Source organism: Colobus angolensis, unplaced genomic scaffold, assembly GCF_000951035.1.
Source record: "Colobus angolensis palliatus isolate OR3802 unplaced genomic scaffold, Cang.pa_1.0 Scaffold322, whole genome shotgun sequence".
Taxonomy (NCBI): domain Eukaryota; kingdom Metazoa; phylum Chordata; class Mammalia; order Primates; family Cercopithecidae; genus Colobus; species Colobus angolensis.
The window spans coordinates 214,203-237,807 of record NW_012116511.1 but is presented as its reverse complement, the minus strand read 5'-3'; the positions used below and the strand labels follow the sequence as shown (position 1 = coordinate 237,807).

At 37.7% G+C, this 23,605-nt stretch overlaps 1 protein-coding gene across 6 annotated transcripts in view; it reads right to left on the bottom strand.

Moving 5' to 3' along the window:
• EPB41L2 (erythrocyte membrane protein band 4.1-like 2) overlaps window positions 1-23,605 on the bottom strand; it is a 238,933-nt gene that overhangs the window by 100,413 nt on the left and 114,915 nt on the right. For all 6 annotated transcript variants that reach the window (XM_011951634.1, XM_011951639.1, XM_011951633.1 and 3 more), the window contains exons 2-3: window positions 19,378-19,862; window positions 18,501-18,713 (exon numbers count right to left, since the gene is read on the bottom strand). In XM_011951634.1, coding sequence (XP_011807024.1) covers window positions 18,501-18,713; window positions 19,378-19,848 — 684 coding nt within the window. In that variant the 5' untranslated portion in view covers window positions 19,849-19,862. The remainder of the gene's footprint in view (window positions 1-18,500; window positions 18,714-19,377; window positions 19,863-23,605) is intronic.

Genomic DNA, 23,605 nt, shown 5'->3' with positions numbered 1-23,605 from the left:
TCAAATCCTGAGAAAAACATATAATCAGGATTTTAACAATAAAAATTATAGTTAATATTTGTCAAGCCCTTACAATGTCCTAGGCATTGCTCCAAACAAATCATAACCAAATTCAGCTACCAATTAGAGTTAGCAAACAGCTGTGAAGTAAATGAACCCAAATATACACTTAATAAGACCTCCTACAGTCTTAACATGAGGCCTCTCAAAGCAGTTCTTAACTCTGGCTGCACAGATGCTCCAGCCGGCATCAGATCCACTGAATTAGAATCTACAAAAGAGGATCCTGGGCATCTGTAACTTTTTATTTAGACCAGTTTTAGGTTCGCAGCAAAATTGAGCATAAAGTACAGAAGTTTTCCCTATATCCCCTGCTTTCACACACGCATAACCTCCCCCATTGGGAAAATCAGCAACATCCCTCACACAGTGGGTACAGTCGTTACAACTGGTGAACCTCCAGTGACATGTCGTTATCACCCTAAGTCCACAGTTTATGTCAGGGTTCACTCTCAGTGTCTGCATTCTATGGGTTTGGACAAATGTACAATGACACGTATCCACCATGTGTTATAGCATCATACAGAGTAACTTCATTGTCCTAAAAACCCTAAAATTTTTTTAAAAGCTTAACCAACAAATCTTTAAAAGCTTAAACATGAGGCAGTCAGCAAAGAGAATCCCTGTCCCAGCATACAACTATCTGCCCGCATACTCCAAATCCAGCAATTTTCAGTTTTCAATCTGGCCAGGCTACACCCCATGGAGTACACGTGCTCCTTTTGTCCCTTTCAAAGACTCAGATAGAAAAGCCAGGATAATAAATCAAATGCTCAATTATTCACTTAAAATTCTTTTTTAAAAAAAATGATTGGCCGGGTGCAGTGGCTCATACCTGTAATCCCAGCACTTTGGGAGGCCGAAGCGGGTGGATCACGAGGTCAGGAGTTCAAGACCAGCCTGGCCAAGATGGTGAAACCCCATCTCTATGAAAACTACAAAAAATTGCCAGGTGCAGTGGCAGGCGCCTGAAATCCCAGGTACTTGGGAGGCTGAGGCAGGAGAACTGCTTGAACCCAGATAGCAGAAGTTGCAGTGAGCGGAGATCGTGCCACTACCCTCCAGCCTGGGTGACAGAGTGCAATTCCATCTCAAAAAAAAAGATTAACACAGCCTGATAAAATAAGATTTATCTGACAATCTTCAATGACAACTATATCTGAGTCTACCTTTGTGAAAGAAATCATCAGGTGAAAAAACACAAGATGACTAGAGATCCTACATCTTATCACAAGCCAGACCCACTCAAACTGTTCTTACCTCTACTAGCCAGGAGTGCTTATTCTTTCAACAACTAACCAAAGTAGAAGACAAGTTACAATGCAGAATAATCTTAATCACTTAAATGCTTGCTTTATTATGGTTGTAAAGCAGAGGGAGATAGGATGTGACTAAGGAGAGGTCTTGATGAGTTTCCTAACAACAGTAGTTGCCTTATACTTCACCATCTGAATTTCTGATTCTTGAATTTGATGACAAGCAACTTCTGGGCAATCTAGGGAAAAGTCCAGTTCATTTTGAGATATCTCAGTTTTTAAACATTGATCTACTTGGGGTAACAGTGTTTCTATTCAATTTGACATTTTTTCCAAGTAAAAGCTTTTCGTTCCTGGTGGATGACTAACAAAGTAAAATAAAAGACAAAGTGACAACAAGGTCTTTGTTCACCACTGGAGTGTGGAAGGAGGGGGACCTGGCTGGGTGAATCTTTAAGGTCTTGCTTGATTTAAAACACGCATACACAAAAAATGCTACAACTATGTAAGGAGGAAATTGTGAGGCATCAGAAAGAACCTAGGAATTCAGAAGCAGGGAAGTTAAGCAGCTTTGGGTGAACATGGCCCTGAACCGTGCCTTTCAAAAAGGCTGTACTACTGGTAGTGTGACCACCTGATCCAAAGATGCCAAAAATCCAGCCCTCGACCTTCCTCCCACCCCAAACTGCCTTTATTTTTTTACTTCTCTTGGCTTCAATAGTGAAATTCTACCACTAGAATTCGACCACTAGATTCTTTAGAGTAAACAGGTATCTTCTTTTAAAATGCAAATATCTCTTAGAAGGCAATACAGGTAATTCACACACTAAAGTCATTCACTCAAACTGCTGATCCTCTCTAGGTTATCTGCTAGATTTGAAAAAGTAGGGATTTTGTTTCCAGAGGAAGAAAAAGTAGTCAGGAAGCACAGAACTTTTTTTTTTTTTTTTTGTATTATAATACTATAAAGGAACACCTGGATGTCATCATGGAACTAGTAACATGAAAGTCTAAGGGAGAAAAGCACCAAGAAATAGAAAAGTAAATCAGTGTGAAATCCAACCATGAACACAGGAACGAATCCTTCCCCCTTTACTGCACAGGCTCCAACCAGGGGTCAGAGGAGACTAAAAATTCCTCATGGTATCACCAATGCTTGCTCCAGAAATGCTTAATGAACAAAGCCACAAAACTATATATGATAAATAATGACCCAAACCAAGTGAATAACAAATGAATTGCATCTATTATTTGCCAAAAACCCAAATAACTGTTGTTTTTTTTTTTTTTTGACTGAGTCTCGCTCTGTCGCCCAGGCTGGAGTTCAGTAGCGTGACTGCCGCTCCGCCTCTAGGGTTCAAGTGATTCTCCGGCCTCAGCCTCCACAGTAGCTGGGACTAGAGGAGTACGCCACAACACCTGGCTCATTTTTTGTATCTTTAGTAGCGGTGTGGTTTCTCCATGTTGGCCAGGCTGGTATTGAACTCCTGACCTCGTGATCTGCCCACTTCAGCCTCCCAAAGTGCTGGGATTACAGGTGTAAGCCAACACACCTGGCCCCAAATAAAATATTTTAAGGAGAAAAGCATTTCTATCCTCTTTCATCTCCTAAGACCCACTCCCCAATTAAACACACATGCAAAATAAAATGGATTATCTAGACACCTGCAGGGAATAATAAAGCAAGAAAATGAAAACTACTGAGAAGCATCTGCAAGAAAACAAAGAACTATGTCAAAACAGATGCTACTAAAGCTACCACAATCAAAAGTCTTTTTAGAAGATACCCAGACAGCCTAATGGTAACTTTGACATGTGCTATATTCAGAGGAAGAGTCCACTTTATTTTAGTATGTGATAAAACATGCTCATTGTTCAACTTTTAGAAGTAGAAAGTGGACTTCCAATTAAAGATGGTAGAATGAACATGCACGCTTAGCTCTGCTCCCTAAAGAATTTGTTCTAAGACAACGCAGAGTGTGTATGTTACTGTGTACAGATGCACACATGGATTCTTCCCCCAACACAAGGAACCTGCGACCAGCAAAATTAGGATAAGCAGACTGAAAAAGGACAGGAGACCGGATCAGTGCATTTGTATTTTATGCTTTCTTTCCCATGGGTGGGAACCCACTTCTCCATATGATTTAGCAGAAGCAAAGAGCTTAATTTATTTAAACTCCAATAAATACACTGGTTTTGCAAGATGGAAGATTCCTAGTTAATGCCAAGCCAAAGAAAGCTCGGATTAAAAATGGCAACACTGGCCCTGTAAAGTCAGGAAGGTGGTTTGCCCTGAACGAATGTTTACGGTACATTTTTTTATGTCATCCTTGATATGCAAGGATATATTAAAATCTTTTCTTGTAACCCCCAATTTTTGCTTAGATTCTACTATTTAAGCAATTTTCAAATGAAAAATGTAACAGGTTAAGTATAGCTGAGTTTTCCATATATATATTTATATATATATATAAATTAAATATATATATATATAAATATATGTGTGTGTGTATATATATATATTTTTGAGATGGAGTCTCACTCTGTCACCCAGGCTGCAGTACAGTGGCATGATCCCGGCTCACTGTAGCCTCTATCTCATGGGTTCAAGCAATTCTCGTGCCTCAGCCTCCCTAGTAGCTGAGACTGACTACAGGTGCCCCTTCACCATGTTCAGTTAATTTTTGTATTTTTAGTAGAGATGGGGTTTCATCACACTGGCCAGGCTAGTCTCAAATTCCTGACCTCAAGTGTGATCCGCCCGCCACGGCCTCCCAAAGTGCTGGGATTACAGGCATGTGCCAGCATACTCAGCCCTAAATATATCATTCTTTGAAATCCAAAAGTTTCTCCTCAATGAAGACATGCATACCAACTCCAGTCTATAGTAACTTGGCACTTCTGTGCTTTTATATTACTTTACAGAACTATAAAAAATACTTTATCAATTTTACTCATATGTTTATGTGTGTGGATGTAAGTGTGCATGTATATACACCTGCTATTACTGTTTTATATGTAAAGCTTAGCTCTCAAAGTAAAATTCGTAAGTAAAAGGAAAAATAACACCTCATACTTTTCTTTTTATCTTCTCAGCCCAAGTAGGAACCAAATCAATGTCTGGGGATAAAAATTATTTCTGAACTCACAGGATATATTTAAATAAATACTAATTTGAGAGAAAATTTGTAAAATAGTGTAAAAATATGACTTCCTTCACTTCTCATTTTTCTTAAAAATTATATATCATCACTAAGGGAGACTAGCAAACTTGTCATTAATTTTTTAAAAATGAAAACCCAGGATTTTTGTCCAACTTTTTCTATTACTCACTTTAAACAGCAAGACTTGGCTTAAGTCTGTAAAGAATTATAATCTCTTTTAAAAGATGGAGAACTGACTATAACTATTAGATAATGAAGAGGCTGGTATCAAACTTCTAGCCAGAGGCAAACACCAAATTTTTAAAAATATCTTTCATAAAAGTTGCTAAGTACCATATTTCCATGAAAACTTATTCAAAAACCATGAGCAGCAAACTTCTGTAGGCTAGCACATTCTCTGTAAACTATTTGCCTAGAATGAATTTTGACATTTGATTCATACAGGCTTTCTGTGCTACAAAAGAAGAGCTTACAAGAGCAGTCCTATTTGATTCACTTGAAATTGCTGCTGACAGAAATCTGGAAGGAGATGTCAATGAATACAACAAGTAGAGGGTGGTAACACTCAGATTAAGTTTCCCCTCTGTGCAAATAACTAGACTGATGCATAAAATCAGGCTTAATGTCAAAACGGGTTAAAATGGCATATTCTGCAAATGAAGTACACTTACGAGATGTAGTTTGATTACCAGACAGAATGGAGTTTTGTCATCAGGTGACTCTCCAGAATACAAGCGTCAAAACAAAATAAAAGATAAATTAATACTCCTAATCATAATTTTTCTAACACAGTTCAGAGTTAATGTATAACTCCATTGCAGAACACAATTAAATGAATATTTAAATAGCAAACTGACAGATCATTTATCAGTGCTTTAATCATTTAGCCACCTTGCATCATAAAATTATTTTCTGAATAATCCAGGAATTTTTATAGACTATATTTTATTATGTTATACCATATTCAATCCCTTTAAGCTCCAAATGCTGGCATATTATGTTACAGTGCTATAAATACTAATGATAACTTCTGTCCACTTTTCCACTTGGCCACAGAGGGTGTGCTTCTGCTGAGCAATGGATGAAAAGAATGAACCTAACTCCAGCTTTTGTGCGATAAATTAAACAACATTCATGGGTGGAGACAATATTCCCAAATCCCTGTCCCCCATATCATGCCTGAAAGCTGGGAAGGTGGAGATAGGATGAGGAAACCAAATAATCAGTAAAATTTCCTGACAGCTGAAAAACAAAAACTATGTCAGTAACATCATCTTTAATTTGTTCAGAAGAATAGAAGGCAACAGAAGAGAAATCAAAGACTAGAAATAAAACAGTAATGGTGACAGAATGATTCTAAACACAGTGGGTTTAACAAAAGATATTGATAAACGTGGTTGCATGAGAGAGTAATTAGATTACATCCCTTCATTTGATGAACTCCAGCAAAGATTTTTTAAGTTTCACTGCCTACATATTTTTTTAAAATTATGTTTGAAGTTCTGGGATACATGTGCAGAACGTGCAGGTTTGTTACATAGGTAGACATGTGCCATGGTGGTTGGCTGCACCCATCAACCTGTCATCTACATTAGGTATTTCTCCTAATGCGATTCTTCCCCTAGCCTCCAATCCCTGACAGGCCCTGGTGTGTGATGTTCCCCTCCCTGTGCCCATGTGTTCTTAATGCTCAACTCCCACTTATGCGTGAGAACATGCGGTGTCTGGTTTTCTGTTCCCATTTTGCTGAGAATGATGGTTTCCAGTTTCATCCATGTCCCTGCAAAGGACACAAACTCATCCTTTTTTTACAGCTGCATAGTATTCCATGGTGTCTATGTGCCACATTTTCTTTATCCAGTCTATCACTGATGGGCATTTAGATTGGTTCCAAGTCTTTGCTATTGTAAATAGTGCTGCAGTAAACATAAATATTGCATGCATCTTTATGTAGAATGACTTATAATCCTTTGGGTATATACCCAGTAATGGGATTGCTGGGTCAAATGGTATTTCTGGTTCTAGATCCTTAAGGAATCGCCACACTGTCTTCCACAATGGTTGAACTAATTTATGCTCCCACCAACAGTGTAAAAGTGTTCCTATTTCTCCACCTCCTCTCCAGCATCTGTTGTTTCCTGACTTTTTAATGATCGCCATTCTAACTGGTGTGAGTACATATTTTAAAGTAACAAAAATGTGTCCAAATTGATTTTAAAGTACAAATTTTATTCTGAAAATAATTTTTCCCACCATTTCTAACCCTACTCGACCCTGAAGTAATTTTCATTCCAAAATAGAAAAATAATTCAAAGATCTAGTTCCTGTTCTACTACCACCCTCTGAAAAGAGTGAAAACTTACTAAGTGGTAAATCACCAAGGAGTTGGCATGGCTGCCAGTGTGTAGCATGCCTATCCAGCAAGAGGTGGATAGTTTCTTCAAAAGTATGTCAGGATGGCTGCTTACAGTTAGAAATTACTTTCGAGTTTAATGCTTTTAAAACACCAGTGATGCAGGGACAAAGTAATCCCCTGGTTTTGAAACCAAACGTGGAGAAGGCAGAGAAGAAAAACGCATGTGGGAGAATTCCTCGAATGTGAGAAATAAAATCGTCTATCATTCTTTAGTTTCCTCAAGAGAAGAGGAGGCATTATTAGAAAACAAGGAGCAGAGAATAAGAATTACAGTCTCTTCAAGCCCAGCCTACGCCTAGCCAGCAAGCAACCTGGTCTGATAGCAGCTTCAACAGAAGTGAAAGAACAGAGCTCCCAGGAGCCTGCAATTCCCTCACAGCTGTGAATGTGAGCCCTAAAGGGCAAGCGGTCACACCACAGTAACTTCTACATGGCTCTCATGCCTAGAGTTTCACAACCTTTTGTAGAAAGGTAGTAGTTTTCACTTACAATAAGCCCTTGCAGTATTTCTATAACAAGTTGGTCTGCTGTTTCCAAGCATCTGAAAAGCAGAGCAATAGTGGACAGCAGTCGCAATGATGAGGGTAGGTGGATTACATATATATGTGTATACACACACACACACACACACACACAAATGCCCAAATCTTTGTTTCTAATTAGAGGGGATGGAGAGAAGATTTAGGAACACAAATAAGCAAATGCTATCATTTATCTTGCATAGAAAGATAAAAACTTTATAAATGTACAAGAAAGTACAGCGAAATAAATCAAAAATTACTTTCTATGAGAAGTATTTTAGGCAAAACCCTCCATTAAGACTCTGTGGGGAGAGAGAAGAAAGTTATTTTTCTAAAGAAACTAATAATAAACCAGGTGAAGAAACAACATCAGCATAAGAAAAATCAAACAATACAAGAGTTTAGCAGTTGTTCCACAGAGCAATACAAGAGAGTCTTTCACAAGGCAGTGCATGATTAATTGCCAAACTAATGGTGCAAACAAGTTCCAAGGAAGAAAAGAACATTCCGAGAGCTGGATTTGAGTTGGAAATGAAAAGATAGGCAGGAATCATGTGATGGGGAAAGCAAAATGTGGAGTTGGTAGAGTCAGAAACTGGAAGGAAGGCCAGGCAACTCAGCATGTGTCTGATTAGAGAACTGACTTGACGCAACGGAAGACTCAGAAAATCAAGTGGTAACAGAGGTCAAAAGACAGCCTGAGGTTATACGTGACCAAGTGTGGAGAGGGGAGCGGGGAGGGGGGCCAAGGTCCAGCTAAAGAGTGACTTGATTATGAGGCCAGGTTCTGCTGCTGTGAGCTCTTCGTGTTCTTCAAGCTGGACCAAAATATTCTATCACTTACATGGCACGGCAGTCTTTTCCCATTTAGTAAATACAAATTAAATTTTGAATACAATTACCACCCTAAATCCTGTTTTAAGCTAAAAGGATAAAGACATTCCACCTTGACCAATGTCACTGCAATTTTAAATTGCACGTAATACATGCCTGTTAAATTATTCCCAGTTCCCAAAATGACATATAAATCTGCCACTATTTTATGGAATCTTATAGAGTGCCATAACTTCCAGATTCTCTACAAATATATATAGTTGAAACTGTTTAGTAAACTTAGTAAGCGTCAGTACTATGGGTCTGAAACACAACCTTGGAGGGTGAAAAGAAACAACAACAAACAAGTAAGCAAATAAAACACACTCAAAGTAATGATAGCAAATTGGATTTCTGAGACTAGAACTCAACACAAAAAAGGCAAAAAGACCTTCACACATTCTGCTTTCTGAGAAATACTTTTATCATCAGAATACTGATGAAGAGAGCCTACATTCTGTTAGCCTTATTCATAACTAAGAAAAATGGTACTGACATTCCTGTGTGGGCAGAAACAATGCCCTCAATTCTCAGACAAAATCAACACGTGGGAACAACTTTCAGATGCCAGAGGAAAATGTGAGCAACTCTAACTCAGAATGCACATTCACTCAAGCTTCTAAAGTCTTGCAGGAACTTTCACACTTATTTGCAAACTTTAAAACACATACACAGACTTATCAGTTGTAGTAAAACCAGCTCAATTCTAAAAATGGAGGAAGCAAGTATTTTCACTCTCTTTGCAATCTGAGAATAGAAGAGAGGAAGTGACTCCCCCAAGATACTCAAAGAGTAAAAAGAAAAGTAAACATAGATCGCCTGACTTTATATCCATGGCTTCAACTAAACCTTATTGTTTTTTCCCCCGCTTAGAGGAAAGAGCTTTGCTGTTTTAACACACTGAGTATGTAAATGACCTTAGCAGCAGTATCATAAAGAGTACTAGAGTCAAGTTCCTGTAACATGCAGAATCCAAGAGACACCCCAAAATTCTTTAAAAATTTAACTCTGGAACCAAAGGTTGGCACATACCATTTAAATATCTCAATGAGATAAAAATTAACATTTAAAAAAAAACCAAATTATAAAGTTTCTTCATTAAAAAATCTTCAAAGTTTTTCAAAAAATATTTGAGATCTCAGTTTACTATCAATAGATGATAAATTAGTATAGAATGTAAATTGTAATTTTCAGTGACAACAATGAAACAGTACCTACCACAAAGATTTGGAACAAATGCACAAAGAGAGCCTAGGCCTCAGGTCAACATTAATGCATGGCTTAACAATAAACCTATTGTTACATAAGCCAAAAATAACATTAAAGTTGGGCCATTTCCATAGTATTTTTTTTAACTTAAATATAATCATCCTCTAAAAATGCACTATTACCCAATGTTTATGCTCATTTATTATTTCCAGCTTTGGGGAATCCAGAAAATTCTGTGTGGCATAAAATTTTTTTATCCACTTAATATTAGCAAATGCCCTCTTTCCTTAAAAGAACACAAATTTCAAAGATGGCGATTTGTTTTTAAAAACAGTGCTGTATTGGTTCCTTGGGCAGTTGTCTTTACCTAATTCCTGAAGTTCAGGAGAGAAAGAATAGGCTGATAGCCCACAGGAAAAAGAATGTGGAAGCAGGAAGCCATAAAAAGTAGAGGATGAGTGGGAGAAAGAAAGGATATGAACAGATATATGGGGATATACATATAAAATACATATAAATATATAACATGTTAATATAGATTATACAGAATATATTAATTATATCTATATGTAGTGAGTAATCTAGGAAGCAGAGATGATGTTCGGATGTCAAACCAAAATGTCCCCGTGAATTATGTTTTTTGATTTTAAAAAAATTCCATTAATACAGCAGTATTCACATTAAATGGTTTAAAGGGAGTACTTTTGTTGACCAAAGGTAACACACATAGGAAAGTGTCTAACATACCCACTGTTTTAATCGCATCACAAAAAAAATTATCTATAAAGACCACTGATGTGCATCATAAGTAATGCAGTGAATAAAGAAGACCCTCCCTTAAATTACTACAACCACGTAGCTAGCCACAATGATCCAAAATCTAAACAGTGCCCTTGACTTTGCTAGGTCCTGTATACCAATGACTTTACAACCTCTGGTCCATTAGTCAGCAGCTCCTTTTTGCTCTATGGATCAGTTTTAATCTTCTCATCCTGGCATTTGATGCCTTTTAGAACCTCACCCTACTCTGTAAGAACCCTGTAAGCCAAGCTATCACCTCATGACTTCCTGTACAGCCCATGCTTTGAGTGACTTCTCTCCATTGTTGTAAGCACCCTAAGTGAAGACAATTAGGTCTTCTTCAGTGGACATGTTATATCAAGGTTTAATTGACAATTAGACAAATGTACATATAGAAAGAAAAAGAACAAACAATAACTACAGTTCTCTGAAGAGCTATGAAGAAATACAATCTTTGCTGAGAGTATACAGATGGAAACAATCTATTCTCTCAAACCAAATACAAGTATTTCTTTCCCATATTCTATTCTCCTTCCTTGAGTGCTCAAAAGTTCATTAATAGCTACAGTTCCCCACAACTACTTCCCCAGATAGTCCTCAGACAGTGACTTCCGGTGTAGAGATACAGAACCACAGATAAGCAGTATCAGCATATCATCCAATCTGCCTAAGGTCAATACTGGAACTGGGAAAGAGGAGCCTGCTTAACCCCGTGATGGCTACACTCTGGGCTCCACTCCCGAGGATGAAATAAGAGCAGGTCTGATGAGTAACAGAGCCAAACTAATGATACTAAGCAAGCAACGGGAAAACCAAAATAAGAGGAAAACTTGTATAAAAGGAAAATTCATTAAAATGGCGAATATAATTTATAACTTCTGTATTGTTATAACAGCTATTAGGATATTGATGAATTATGGCCTATGTTGAGATGCAAAGTCACAGCTGAGAATTCAAGTGAACTGCTAGTACCTAAGATCTGCTGTGGTATAGCATCACTAAAATCTATTCAAACTCCATTTTGCTATGAACTCAAAAGAAAAGGAAAGGATTACTCAACACAAATGCTGTTTTTAAGTTTATTTCATCATGTCTTGTCCTCCAAAGTTCATTTTTATAATGGTAATATTAAGTAATCATCTATTAAATGAAAAGATACTCTAATGATAAATTAATACAGTCATAAAAATAAAGACTCCTATGCTTTCCCAACCAATTTAAATATTGGTGAATTAGAAGACTAAACTGCTGCTTTTTGCTTTGGATACTACCTCAACTCTGCTTCAGGCAATATAGCAAGTTGACTCCCTACAGGTAGTAGATCATAGAAGGACTAGTTACACAGATAAGAAATTGTTGTTTTTGTATCATTCCAAAATGAGATCTGAGATCTACGAAATGCATACTAAATAAGATGGGGAAAGAGGAGGGTAGGCATAGTGATTAGCATTAGATTTTATTAACTCAAGTGTGTCTGTAATACAGTTAATTTCTAAAAGAGCAGCAGTAAAAGAGAAAAAAGAAAATTCAAGTAAACAAAGAAAAACAGACAATCCAAAATTAGATGGCAAAATAGTCACTAATCTCAGTAGTACTATAAAATAAATGGTTTAAATTTACCAGCTAAAAGACAAAATTCTCAAATGTGATTAAAAAGTTATCTCAAAGACATAAGGATACAACGTTTAAACGTTAAAAAAAAAAAAAAAAAAAAAGGCAGAAGAGAGTCCTGACAAATTCTAACCAAAATAAAGCTAGTACAATAACATAAATATCAAACAAAATAAATTTCAAGGTATTATATGATGGTTAACAAAAAAAAAAAGAAAAGGCTATCCAAGAAGATATAATTCTGCACATGCGTGCATCTAATAATCTAGCCTCAAATTTTATAAAGCATAAACTTACAGGAACACCAAGAGAAATTATCAAATCAACAATTACAAGGAAAGGTTTGAACACACCTCTCTTATTAACTGATAAACTAAGCAGTTAAACAATTAATAGAGATAGATAACATGACCCACATAATTGTCTGACCAAGATGACAGACCTAGAAACCAGTATCAACAATAGGAAGACCGTGCTTTCCAAATTCAAAAAGAACCCATATAAAAATTGACTATATATTTCAAAGTCTTAATAAATTTAAGAATCTCTATTTAGACCACATTCTGACCACGATGTAACATAAAACTGGAAATATGAACAAACAAAAACATTCTCTCTTCTCACAAGACACGTATAAATAAACACAAATGCACACACATTTTGGAAATTTTAAATCACACCTGTAAAAAATCCAGTGGTCAAAAATGATACATAATGGGGCCAAAGTGGCTCACGTCTATAATCCCAGCACCTTGGGAGGTCAAGGAGAAAGAACTGCTTGAGCCCAGTAATTGAGACCTACCTGAGCAACAAAGCAAGACCCCATCTCCACAAAAGGAATTTAAAAATAAGCTGGGCACGGTGGCATACACCTGTAGCCCCAGATACTCTGGAGGCTGAGGCAAGAAGGACTGCCACTGCACTCCAGCCTGGGCAACAGAGAGAGACCCTGTCGAAAAAAAGAAAAGAAAAAAGAAGAAAGAAAAAAAGAAAAAAAGACAGGGAAGGGAAAGGAAGGGACAGGGAAGGGACAGGAAAGGGAAGGGCCAAATGAGATAGGATGAGAAAATTAAAACTGAATGGTAATGAAAGCACTAAATAGTTGACTCTTGAACAACATAGGTCTGAATTGCATGGATCCACTTACACCTAGATTTTCTTCCACCAAGAAACAGACAGCAAGACCAATCCCTCCTCTTCCTCCTCCTCTGAAGACAATTAAAATGGAGACCTTAATGCCAATCTACTTCCACTTAATGAACAGTAAATATATTTTTTCTCCTTCCTGTAATTTTTTAAGAACATCTTTTCTCTACCTTATTGTAAGAATACAGTATATGATACATATAACACACAAAATTGTATTGACTGTTTAAGTTATCAGAAAGGCTCCAGGCAACAGTAAACTGATTAGTAGTAGTTACATATGGGGGCAGTCAAGCGTTATATGCAAAATTTCAACTGTGCAGAAGGCTGGTACCCCAACTCTCACCTTGTCCAAGGGTCAACTGTATTTCAAATTTGTACAATCAATCAGAGGTACTTCAAGGGAAAATTAGAGCCACGAAAGCAATGTTTTAAGTGTTAAACTCAAGAAATTAGAAAAAGAACAGTTATCCCAAAGAAAAAGAGCAAAACGAGATGAAATGTTACAAAATAGAAAAGATATAATAGAAATGATAAAACTAAGTTGTTTCCTTTGGGAAAAAATATATAATGGCAAATCTATAGTAAGAATAATTTTTAAAATGCAAACAACGCTAGAAATAAGAAATAAAAATCAAATGCACAAAGCAAGAATACTATGAAAACCTTCATGCCAACAAATTTTTCAAATTAGATGAAATGGACAATCTCCACCAAAAATATTAATTGCTATAACTAACTCGGGAAAAAAATTTAAAAATCTGAATCAATGATTTAAAAAAACAAAAACAACCTTCCACTTCCACTCTTCTCCCAAAAAGGCTACCATCCAAGACAGTTCTAAAGGCAAGTTCTATCAGATCACCAAAAGACAGACCATCAGTAATTTATCCAAGCTTTTCTAGGTAATGGTAAAAGGGAAGCAACTGTATGAGGATAGAATACAACACAGATAACAAAATCTGATGAAGACAATTTGATAAAAGAAAATTAAAGGTAATATATGCAAAAGTCCTAAACAAAAATAATACAAATGAATGCAGAATCATCACTACCAAGTTTACACTAGAAATTCAGATGGTTTAACAGTAGAAAATAATGTAGTTTACAACATTAATGATCCTCTTAGTTGATGCACAAAATACATTTGATAAAATTCACCACCTACTCATGAGTAAGTCTTGGAAATAAGGGGAGAAAGACCTTAATCTGAGAAATAATATTTATTTTTAAAAATTTCAGAGTGATCATATAAACCTAAATAAAACATAAAAAGATGGTGAGGAGTTCGAGACCAGCATGGCCAACATGGTGAAACCCCATTTCTACCAAAAATACAAAAATTAGATGGGCATGGTGGCATGCGTCTGTAATCCCAGCTACTTGGGAGGCTGAGGCAGGAAAATTGCTTGAACCCAGGAGGTGGAGGTTGCAGTAAGCCGAGATCACCGCTGTACTCCAGCCTGGGTGACAAAGCAACCATCTTTAAAAAAAAAAAAAAAAAAAAGATGCTCAAGATGCTTAAGCCCCCCTCTGCCTCTTTTTTTTTGAGACAAGAGTCTCACTCTGTTGCCCAGGCTGAAGTGCAGTGGTACAACCTCGGCTCACTGCAACCTCTGCCCCCTGGGTTCAAGTGATTCTCCTGCCTCAGCCTCCCGAGTAGCTCAGATTATAGGCGCCCACCACCACGCCCGGCTAATTGTATGTTTGGTAAAGATGGGGTCTCACCATGTTTGTCAGGTTGGTCTCGAACCCCTGACCTCACGTGATCTGCCTGCCTCAGCCTCCAGAGTGCTAGGATTACAGGCATGACCCACCGTGCCCAGCCTCATTAATTTTAATGGCAAAAACTGCAGTTACTTTTGCACCAGCCTAATATGAGCTGTAGTACTGTTTTCATGGTTTTGAGTATCCTTCCCATGAGAGGATCATACTTGCCCACTTATTGTTATCAGCCTTGGCCATGAGACTTAATTGGCCATGAGACTTAATTGGCCAATGAAATGTGAGTTAAAGTAATATATACCACTTCCAAGCAGAAGATTCAAGAACTGTAGTGTGGTTTTGCTGTGTTTTCTTTTCCCTTTATCATGAAACCAGCATGTCCCAGGTAGAGGCTATTCTTTCAGTCTTGATCAGAAATAAAGATGATATGGAAAAAAGCCGTAACAAACCCACGAAGCACATGTAACATGAGCAAGAAATAAACCATTTTTATTAAAAGTCATGAAGATTGGAGGTTTTTTGGTTACTGCAACATAACCTAGTGAAAGCTGACAGTGATCAAACAAATGCAAGTTAAAATACTGACAAGCTATCTCACATACATTTGATTGGTCCAAATTAATAAGTCTGATAACAAGAATCACTGATGACAATGTGGCAAAATCAAACTTAATGGTTGCTGGTTGAAATGTAAATTGTAAATTTTATCAATTTCATTTATTACTTTGGCAATATCTGGGGAAACTGAAGAAGTAAAACTGGATTCCATCAATCTAACAATTCCACCACTAGGTATCTACCCTGAAGAAACTCTTCCACAAGGAAACATGTCTTAAAATGTTCACTGAAGAACTGTTTCTTATAATATACAAAGAAACTGTGACTTAGGAGGGGAATAAACTAGTTTAGTCAAAGAAATACTATACAACAGTTTAAATGAATAGATTTATATATCACAAAAAGATACATGCAGGACAAGAAGGAAAAGATGAGAATGAGACTTTGGCAATGTATTTAATATTCTATTTTGTTAAAGATCTAAAACACCGTAATCCCAGCACTTGGGAGGCCAATGCAGGCGGATCATGAGGTCAGGAGATAGAGACCATCCTGGCCAACATGGTGGAACCTCGTCTCGACTAAAAATACAAAAACTAGCTGGGTGTAGTGGCTCATGCCTGTAATCCTAGCTACTCGGGAGGCTGAGGCAGGAGAATCGCTTGAATGAGAAAGTCAGAGGCTGCAGTGAGCTGAGATCGCCCCACTGCACTCCATCCGGCCTGGCGAAAGAGTAAGACTCCATCCCAAAAAAAAAAAAAAAAAAAAAAAAAAAAAAAAAAAGGCCGGGCGCGGTAACTCAAGCCTGTAGTCCTAGCACTTTGGGAGGCCAAGACGGGCGGATCACAAGGTCAGGAGATCGAGATCATCCTGGCTAACCTGGTGAAACCCCGTCTCTACTAAAAAATACAAAAAACTAGCCGGGCGACGTGGCGGGCGCCTGTAGTCCCAGATACTCAGGAGGCTGAGGCAGGAGAATGGCGTGAAGCCGGGAGGCGGAGCTTGCAGTGAGCTGAGATCCGGCCACTGCACTCCAGCCTGGGCAACAGAGCGAGACTCCATCTCAAAAAAAAAAAAAAAAACTAAAACTAATGGCAAAATGGTAACAACTGATTGAAATTTTTGTGCTGGATACACAACTGTCTCCTCTATTATTTTTATATTTTTGTAGTTTTTTAAACATTTTATGATTTTTTTAAAAAGATAGGGAACAAAGATAGACTTAAACCATAAAGTATGTTGGTCAGTCTTGTGGTTTAGTGATATAAAGAATTTAGAAATGAAAAGGCATTCTAGATGATCTAAGCAATCCTATATTCTATAGATGAAGAAACTGAGGTCTACAGAGGTTGAGTAAATGACTCAAGGTTCATAACATCAAGTTGGTTCTCAAAAATCTACATCCCCTAATTTCTAGGATAGGTAGGAAAGACAAGGGACATGCAATCAAATATAATGTAATTGAGTCAAGTTCAGAAAACCATTCTGTCCCTTTCTTTATGGTGTCTCACTCCTATCCCTAAGACTTCTCCTCTCTCTCTGGGATAGAGAGGGAGTCTCAGGAAAGGACAAAGGGAAGTGTTAAAAAGAGCAGAAGAAAAGAAAGCTTTAAAGACTGCCATGGTCTCAATGCATCCCTCCACAATTCACGCTGAAACCTAATCCCTATGGTGGTGGCATTAAGAGGTGGTGTCTTTAGGAAGTGACTTAATCACTCTGCCTTCATGAATGGGATTAGTGCTCTTGTAACTGAGGCTGAAGGGAGCTGCCTTGTCCTTCCGTCAGGTGAGGATGCAGCACTTGCCCTATCCACCATGTAAAGATCCAGAAAGGAGGGGCCACCCTGGAAGCAGAGAGCAAGCCCCTCACCAGACACCGAATTTTCTGGTGTACTGATCTGGGACTTCCCAGCCTCCAGAGCTGCGGGCAATAAATGCATGTTGTTTTTAAATTACCCAGTTGAATGTATTTTGTTATAACAGCAAAAACTAAGATAAGGATTTTTAATCCACTTTTGCTACTCCTTTTCTTTAAACAATTGAAATCAGAAAAATTATAACTAAAATGAGTAAAATAAAATTATAGGTAACTAATACAAAGAGCAAGAATCAAGAATTATTCATATTAGTATCCTCAGCACTTTGCAATATAATACACATTCAAATATATAATAAACTACTATCCAACTAGATAGACCTAAGTGTCTTTACGAAGCTGAATACTTTCATTGTTTTTGCAGTGTAACTTCTCTTTTTAATAAGAATGCAACGAATTAGGGGGAAATGTGTCTAATATTTAATAGATGAGAACACAAAAGAAACAGGCAAGATAGGTCCCACATGTACCAGACCAAACAGCATAGTTACTTCCGTGGTCAGGTTCCTGAGCTCAGGGGGTGGAATCCTTGTTCAACCTCTAACCAGCTGTGAAACTTTGGGGCAAGGAATTTAACTTCTCTAAGCCTTAAGTTCCCCATTGTAACATTAACACTGAAAATAGCAATGATAATATCTACCTTTATTGATTCTTAATCAACAAAACAAGATAATCCATTCAAAGCACTTCACACAGTTCCTCAGTAAACATTAGCTATTAGTATATGTTACGTCAATAATTTGTGGAAAGCAACAAACTCTTCTGATATAAAATTATAAGGTACTAGATGCATTAAAAGATTAAACTGACTTCTGTCAGCACCAGCACTAATGAATTGTATGCTTTGCAAATCACAGGTGTTTTTTAATTAAATGAAACTAAATAAATTAGATGTTAAGCCAGTATCTGTCTCAGGATAAAACACTTGGGGCTAAGTTTGCTGCTGAAACTTCTTTATTCCAAAATGTCAGCCTGGTGCTATCATTTTTCCTCAAGAAAAACATCTTCTAGCCAAGAGCAATATTCCAAATATTTAACACTCATTCAGAATACACACCAACCAGTAAACATGACTAGTGCAGACTGGCAGAAGAGCATCCCTGCTTATCCTAAGGTCATGAAATATTGTTTGTGACAGAAATGACCCACTTCAATGTATTTTTTTTAGTACAAAACTGGAATAAACTGGCTTATAGGAACTTAGTAAAACATAAAAATCTATTCATCATGCCATGCCACAATCCACACATCAAGCTAGCTCTCACTCAGCTCCCTATCTCACCTCCAGGTCACAGCTGTATTCGGTGCCATCTAAGAGGGTCACTTTACACTGGACAGTTTTGGTCTTCTTGGCGACTTTTTGAGATGCCTTCTCTGCTTTCAGTTCATTGGTCTGCACTTCCTTGGTCTCCCTCTTTGCTGCTTCTACTTCAAATTTGTCTTCCTGTGTTTCCTTTACCTTCTCTTCTCGCTCCTTACTTACTAATTCAGTAGGCTGTTGAGGAAAAAAAATTAAATTGATACTATAGTCAACCAACTTGCAGATTACAACATATTAAAAGGAAAATGTTTCATAAGAATTAGGATCGTTACTTTAAACACTGTAACTCTCAGATTTTTAAAGACTTGAAAATTCCAATAGAAAGGATATTTCCCCTCACCCTCTTTTCATGGTCAAAATTCTCATTCTGCCAAGTTGGTTATTTGGCATTAAATGAAACCACATCCCAGCAACTACAATTTAAGTATCATCTCAAATAATAACATTTCCAATTAAAATCTTATACCATGGCAAAACCTAGGCTTTGTTAGGCAACCAAAATGTGCACACACAAATCTACTACTTACTGTCCAGTGAAAACTTAAAAGAGGCATAAAAGAGCATTCTGTTTAAAAAAGAGCTGGCAGGGCTCAGAGTATCTATCTCACCTTAACAGGTTACAGACATGAATTTTTTAGCAATGTGCATATATAGTGGAGTTTTTTTCAAGGAGTAACAGGGAAAGGCTATGGTAGACCAATCTAAGACCCATTCCTTATACATTAAGCCAAAGCAGTATCTCAGTACAAGAAATCTGGAAAAGATCCAAAACAAACCCTTTTTGTTATATGGTTACGCTATCAGGTTTTCATTTCCAGGCAATTATTCCCAAACATACCTGCGTCTCCACTTTGCTCACTGAGGGTTTTTCTTCCTTGACTTCAACCGTAATCTCTTGTTGTTTCTTCTGAGCCATTTCTTCAGCATCACCCTTATCCTGTCTTTGTTCTTCCGGAAGGGGTTCCTCTTTATCTAAGACCTGTTCTTCAACAACAGCTTGGGTGGGCTCTTTTTTATCTCCTCCATCTTTGGCCACTACTAAGGTATACGACTTTTGCTTCTTAAGCCATGGCGGTAAGAACCGAGAAATACCCCTGCTCTCAGATGTTTCCTTCTCTCTCTTCTGGCGGCGTAGACTACTTTGGCTTTCAGCTGCAGGAGCTGGCTGGGAACCTTTTTCCTCCTCTAGATCGGATGACTGATTCTGCTGATTTTCTGCTACTTCTTTAGGCTTTTCCTTGGTTGCATCTGTTCCTAACTGGCCAGAGTCCTTCTTCACTTCAGACGCAGAGCCTACTTCAGTAGTCATGGTCACAGCTTATGCTGTAATCAAAACAAAAATCACAAAATGTCATTTTATAAGTTCTCTCAAATTTAGTTTGGTTGCAAGGGGCATGATAAGGAAAGATGGGAAAGGGAGTAACAGATAACTGGGAAAAAGCACATCAAGAAAGAAGATTGAAAAGCATAAGACAAAATGGAGACTGTTGCTCTACCTTTTAGAATTCTCTATCAGAATCACAGACCCAAAACTAGCATCACAATAGAACTCTGTGTGTTCTAAGTTCTATATAGTTATAAAATCATCAAGAACTCAAGAAACAGGGATTGCTTTTATTTGCTTTCAACTTAACATAAACAATAATTGATTTTTAAAATCCAATTTTTTTTAAGAAAAAGTACTTTTATCTGTACTTGGTATTCTTTATTCTGTAACATGAAAATGTTATCAACAGTGCTAGTAAGCAATGAGACACATTTCACTACAATTTCATACATTAAACTCAAAATCTATCAAAGTGCTAGGTATTAGAAAAACCAATTTTAAGTGTATGGTGTGTAACAGCAAGAAGTAAAATCTGGAACAAAAACATATTATTCTGTGTTCCAATATTAAATCCCGTAATTCACCATTAATGTTCCAATGCAAAAGTTAAATCTTCTGGAAAAGGTACTCAAATTCTAATCAAAATCCCAAACCTCCATCCTACCCAACCGTAATCACACTTTTCTTTGTATATATAAGAAAAATATCTAAGGGCGATAATCCATACCAAATGAAGACATTATGAGGTGGAAAAAATGCATCCAACGATTGCTCTTATCATAACTCAATTAGAACAAAATTTAAACTAATTCTGAAAATAGCTAAATTTTACATAAGCAAAGAGGGACTTTTAAAGTGTTGCAGCACACTGACATAAAGGACAGCAGGCAGGGCCTGCAGAGACAGCTGATCACATTCACTCTCCCCTCCCTTGCCAATAATAAGTGCCCAGAGTCCTGGTACCCTGGACAACAAGCAGTGTCCCAGCTATCTTCAAAGGTGGTAAAAACTTAGAGACGGACATGGTGTATTCCAGTAGTCCCAGCTACTTGGGAGTCTGAGGCAAGAAACATGCTTGAGCCCAGGAATCTGAGGACAGCCTGAGAAACAGAGTGAGATCCCATCTCTTAAAAAATTTTTTCTTAACTTTTTAAGTGGTACAAACTTGAATGAGTCAAAAAAAAGTACACTTGTTTTAAAGCTTTATTAAGACATAATTCATGTACCATAAATTTCACCCTCTTAAAGTATACAGTTAGTGATTTTGAGTGTACTCACAAGGTTGTGCAACCATCATCACTAAATCTAGAGCATTTTCATCACTCCAGAAAGAAATCCTGTGCCCATTAGTAGTCACTCTGCATTCCCCCTCACCCCCTGGCAACCTTATGAATATATCCAAAACCACCCACTTTAAAAGGGTGAATTTTGTGATATGTAAATTTTCTCAATAAAAATAACTTTAAAATGTTTTTCACATCTAAAATGCAACCACAAAAATAGTCAAGTCAATTTGCCTATATTTAATGGCTTCTACAATGTGGTAAGTCATAGGCACATGAATAAAGACAACCTTTGAGGAGCTAAGGGAGTGAGGGCTACAAATAAGCATACATAAGTCAATAGCATGTTGCACAAAAAGCACAGGACTAGGCCAGGTGTGGTGGCTCATGCCTGTAATCTCAGCACTTTGGGAGGCTGAGGAGGGTAGACCACTTGAGGTCAGGAGTTTGAGACCATCCTGGCCTGAACATGGCAAAACCCCATCTGTACTAAAAATACAAAAATTAGCCGAGCGTGGTGGCACGTCTCTGTAATCCCAGCTACTTGGGAGGCTGAGGCAGGAGAATTGCTTGAACCCAGGAGGCAGAGGTTGCAGTGAGCCAAGATTGTGTCACTGCACTCCAGCCTAGGCAACAGAGCGAGACCCTGTCTCAAAACAACAACAATAACAACAACAAGAAGCAAAGGACTTAACCCACCACGTTAGGAGAATAAAAGGGTCAACAGGCAGGCGTTTCTGCAGAAGTTGACATTTGAGTTTATTTTTTTAAATGGGTACTCATTATTCAGACAAAATGGCCAGAATGGAAGGTATGTGTCAGGCATAGGGAGTTGTGTGGAAACATGAGAACATTCCTCATAAAAAAGGAAACCACAAGCACAGAACAATAATCCACTGTACAAGTGAAGTGGGGGCTTATGAGTGAAGATAGGACGGGCGGAAGCTGAACTGGTAATAATGAAGTAAGAAAAGAAGGCAGAAGCCAAAACATAAAAGATTTTGTGTTATTTTAAAGGCAATGCGGGGGTTATTTGAAAAGCAATGAGAAGTTACATAAGTACTTGAAGTAGAGGAGAAATGTAATAAGATTCTCATTTCACTTAGCCCAACTTGGCTGTGAACTACAGGATGAAAGAAAAAACTGAAGCAGAAAGACATCCAGGAGATTGGGCTGATCCGATCTCTGGTTGATCCAGACCTGAGAAGACGATGGTCTCTACTACGGCAGAAACAGTAGGGTAAAGGACAAGATATCAGTCTAAAGGTAAAGAAGTAGAGTGGATATGACTTGATACCCAGGCTGAATATAGAAAGTCAAAGAGAGGAAAGAGTCAAGGAAAAGGCCCAGGTCATGGAAGACTAGGGCAATGGTAGAACCATTCATGGAAATGGGGAACACCTGTAAAAGTGGGTCTGGCTGACACATATAATTCAATTTTGAATTCACTGTGATTGAGAAGTTGTGGAGATGTCTAGATGATCCCCAGACAAGCAGGTTTTGATTGGAGACTAGATACACAGTAGAGATAGGGTTTGGAAGTTGTCAGTATATGGGTGATAGCAGGGGATACATCACCTAGAGAAAAAGGGTAGCTTAAACTTAGAGGATCCTTAAAAAAGCTCTTATGACCATCAACATGTAAGGTCAGGCAGAAGAAAACGCATGAGGGCCAGGAGAAAAACATAGCGAGGCAGGGAGATCGGGGGACAGCAATATCCTTGACAGCAATGCTATGTAAGAGGGAATAGTTAACTATCCTTCCTACATATTCTATGCTGCTTCTCATTCTCAGGCATTTGAAATTCAAAAGTATATCTTCCAACAAGACCCGAGGACAGGTAAACTGGCTCCATATTGCACAGAAAACCTTTTTCCTTCTTTAACGTACCATTTCCCATGTACCATTTAAGGTGACAGTATTATTTACTTTAATCATGAAATAACCAAAGTGTATTTCTAGTATATACTCTCTAGCTACATTCTGAGAGCTGAATAAATGTCCTGGTAAAATTAAAACCAAAATGCCCCATACTTGTCTAAGCTAACCAAGATAAATTGGCAGCTCTCTAATTACTTTGGCTGTGAGAAACAGTCTGGGAACCAATCAGCTAAGGCTGCTTTTTGGCCAAAATATTTTAGAAGCAGTGAAATATAAAATTTGAGTTTTCACTATTATGTTAAAAGCATTAATAGTTGTTTATATTTTAATCATAAGGGTCACTACTCACTGTTTACTGTCTGACACAGTACCCATAATCTGTTTCTCAAAATATTCTACATTATCCCTTATTTTACAAATAATAAACAGAAGTCACTTATCCAAGGCCACTAATGGAGAACCACCCAGCTGTGTATACCTTCCCTCACACACACTTCACAATGCAATCACAGTTCCATTATGTGTGAATGACCTACTCAACCACAGAGTCCTTGGCCTAGTACTCAAAGAAGGT